The 2,301-nt window shown below is 61.0% G+C and overlaps 1 protein-coding gene across 1 annotated transcript in view; it reads left to right on the top strand.

Annotated features, from left to right (window-relative positions):
- The first annotated feature begins 487 nt into the window (after positions 1-487).
- Positions 488-2,301, top strand: part of ULK1 (unc-51 like autophagy activating kinase 1) — a 34,448-nt gene continuing 32,634 nt past the window's right edge. The window contains exons 1-3 of the mRNA XM_019668924.1: positions 488-856; positions 1,154-1,246; positions 1,363-1,404. Coding sequence (XP_019524469.1) covers positions 746-856; positions 1,154-1,246; positions 1,363-1,404 — 246 coding nt within the window. The 5' untranslated portion in view covers positions 488-745. The remainder of the gene's footprint in view (positions 857-1,153; positions 1,247-1,362; positions 1,405-2,301) is intronic.

Here is a 2,301-nt window from a genome sequence, read left to right on the forward strand (position 1 = left end):
GTAAGGATTCGCTGTGTATTATCCTACAGGAAGGAAGCACCTGTGATTTGTCTAACTTTTCCTCTCTGGTGGACTTGTGGGCTGTTCCCTAGGTTCTGGTGCTATTTGGCGGACCGTTTGTTACTATAGAACAAGTTTTCAATGCATAACTTCTAACGCAGTTGTTCTCTTCCTAAGAATTTATTCTAACCAGTCCTCAGCCCAGAGTACATATGCGACGTTCCAGGTATTACTGGTGACAAACGTGCGTCCCCGGGACACGCAGACCCTAGGGAATTCAGGGCCCGGCTCCCCACCTCCACCCAGGAGGGCCCGTTACTGGCCCTGCCCCAACAGACAGGCCCCGCCCCGTTCTGATCAGGTCCCGCCCCGCCCCTTCAGGCCCCGCCCAATCGCCTGCCCCGCCATCCACTAAGCGCGGACACCCGCCAGGCCCCGCCCCTAAGGCCCCGCCCCCAGGCTCCACCCCTCTGAAGTGCTCTGCGCCTGCGCGGGCGTCTCAGGCTCTGGGGCCCTACCGCCGCGGCTCTTTTGTTTCCCGGCCGGAGCCGGAGTCAGAGCCCCGGTCGGAACCGGGTCGTAGACTGAGTCAGAACCGGGTCGGATAGGAGTGGGGTCAGGATCAGCGGCCGGGCAGGGAGCGGGCCTGGCCTGCCAGATGGCGCGCGCCCCCAGCCCGCAGCCCCCGGCCCGCGCCACCGCCTGAGCCCGGCCCGCCGCCCGCCCGGCCCGCCCGGCCCGCGCCATGGAGCCGGGCCGCGGCGGCCTGGAGACCGTGGGCAAGTTCGAGTTCTCGCGCAAGGACCTGATCGGGCACGGCGCCTTCGCAGTGGTCTTCAAGGGGCGCCACCGGGAGGTGAGGGCGGCGGGCCCCCTCACCTGGGGACCCACCCCATGCCCCGGGACCCACCCCCACACGTCGGGACCCCATCATCCCCCCGGGACCCACTCCCACACGCCGGGACCCCCTCATCCCCCCGGGACCCACCCCCACACCCCGGGAACCCACATATCTCCTGGGGCCCCTCATCCCTACCCCACACCGCCGGGACCCTCACTCACTGCAGGGTCGCGCGGGGTGCTTCCCTGGCATGGGGGTGACGGCCTTGGAAGGAGCCCCGGCCCCTGAGGAACATCCTCTCTGGGTTTTCAGAAGCACGACCTGGAGGTCGCGGTCAAGTGCATTAACAAGAAGAACCTCGCCAAGTCCCAGACGCTGCTGGGGAAGGAAATTAAGATCCTCAAGGTGAGCTGGCGCCGGATGCCGGAGGGGACAGGGTGGAGGGGGGCCGAGGGGGGGCCGAGGGGACAGGGTGGTGGTGGGGCCCGCCGGCTCACAGGAAACTTGGGTTTCTGTCCCAGGAATTGAAACATGAAAACATCGTGGCTTTGTACGACTTCCAGGTAAGGCTCCCGGCTGTGGTNTCTGAGACAGAGGGACAACACTCTTCTGCCTTGTGTCATGGGCAGTGAGCAGCCACTCCCACCACACCCATCACCACCCTAGGGCGGTGTTGTCAGGGGCCAACTCTCCCTACCCTTTCAATAACCAGGTGTGAGGCCTTGGGCAATTTATTTGTATCCTTTTTTAATTGGCTTCCTCATCTGTAAAATGGGGCCCTGCTGCTACGAGGGCATTTCCGGCTTCCAGCTTCTGGGCACCCAATGGGGGCGAATTCCCTGCCCTTCTGTGGTTGGAGCTGCACCATCAGTGAGCTGTCAGTGGTGTGGACATCAGAGATGTGTCCACACCCATAAAGGATTTGTGTGAGTGTGTAGTTGAGCCCAAACGGGACAACTGCCAGGAAGCAAGATGTCAAATGCTCTGAAGGGTGATAGTTTCTTTTGTGCATTTGAGGTTAAGGGGGGAAGGGAAGTAAAGTGACAAGGAGGTAGGGGAAGCACTCATTTCAAAGGTGAATTGACCTAGATGCAGAGACAGTGGAGAGGGCTGCTCGAGGCAAAGACGAGCTTTTTACTAAAGACGGTACAGGCCTGGGGCGTGACCGCTCATGTGACCTGCCCAGGAAGGGCTATGATCAGACCCCTGCAAGGTGACTTTCCCTAAAACCCCTTTTCATCCACAATAGAAGTATTGCTTCCGATTGGAGCTCTAACTGTTCCTTCTGAGCTTTTGCCTCGGGTGTAGCCCGTCAGGTGGTCCAAGATTTTTCTCCTGGAGCCTGGATGCCCTGCAGTGACCATGGAGCAGGACCAAGACACAACCCTGGGTGGTTTGCAGTCGCTGAGGTCTGTGGGGCTGTTTGTTACTGCGGCACAGCCTAGCCCGTCCTGACTGAT

Source organism: Hipposideros armiger, unplaced genomic scaffold (genome assembly GCF_001890085.2).
Source record: "Hipposideros armiger isolate ML-2016 unplaced genomic scaffold, ASM189008v1 scaffold_544, whole genome shotgun sequence".
In the NCBI taxonomy this organism is placed as follows: domain Eukaryota; kingdom Metazoa; phylum Chordata; class Mammalia; order Chiroptera; family Hipposideridae; genus Hipposideros; species Hipposideros armiger.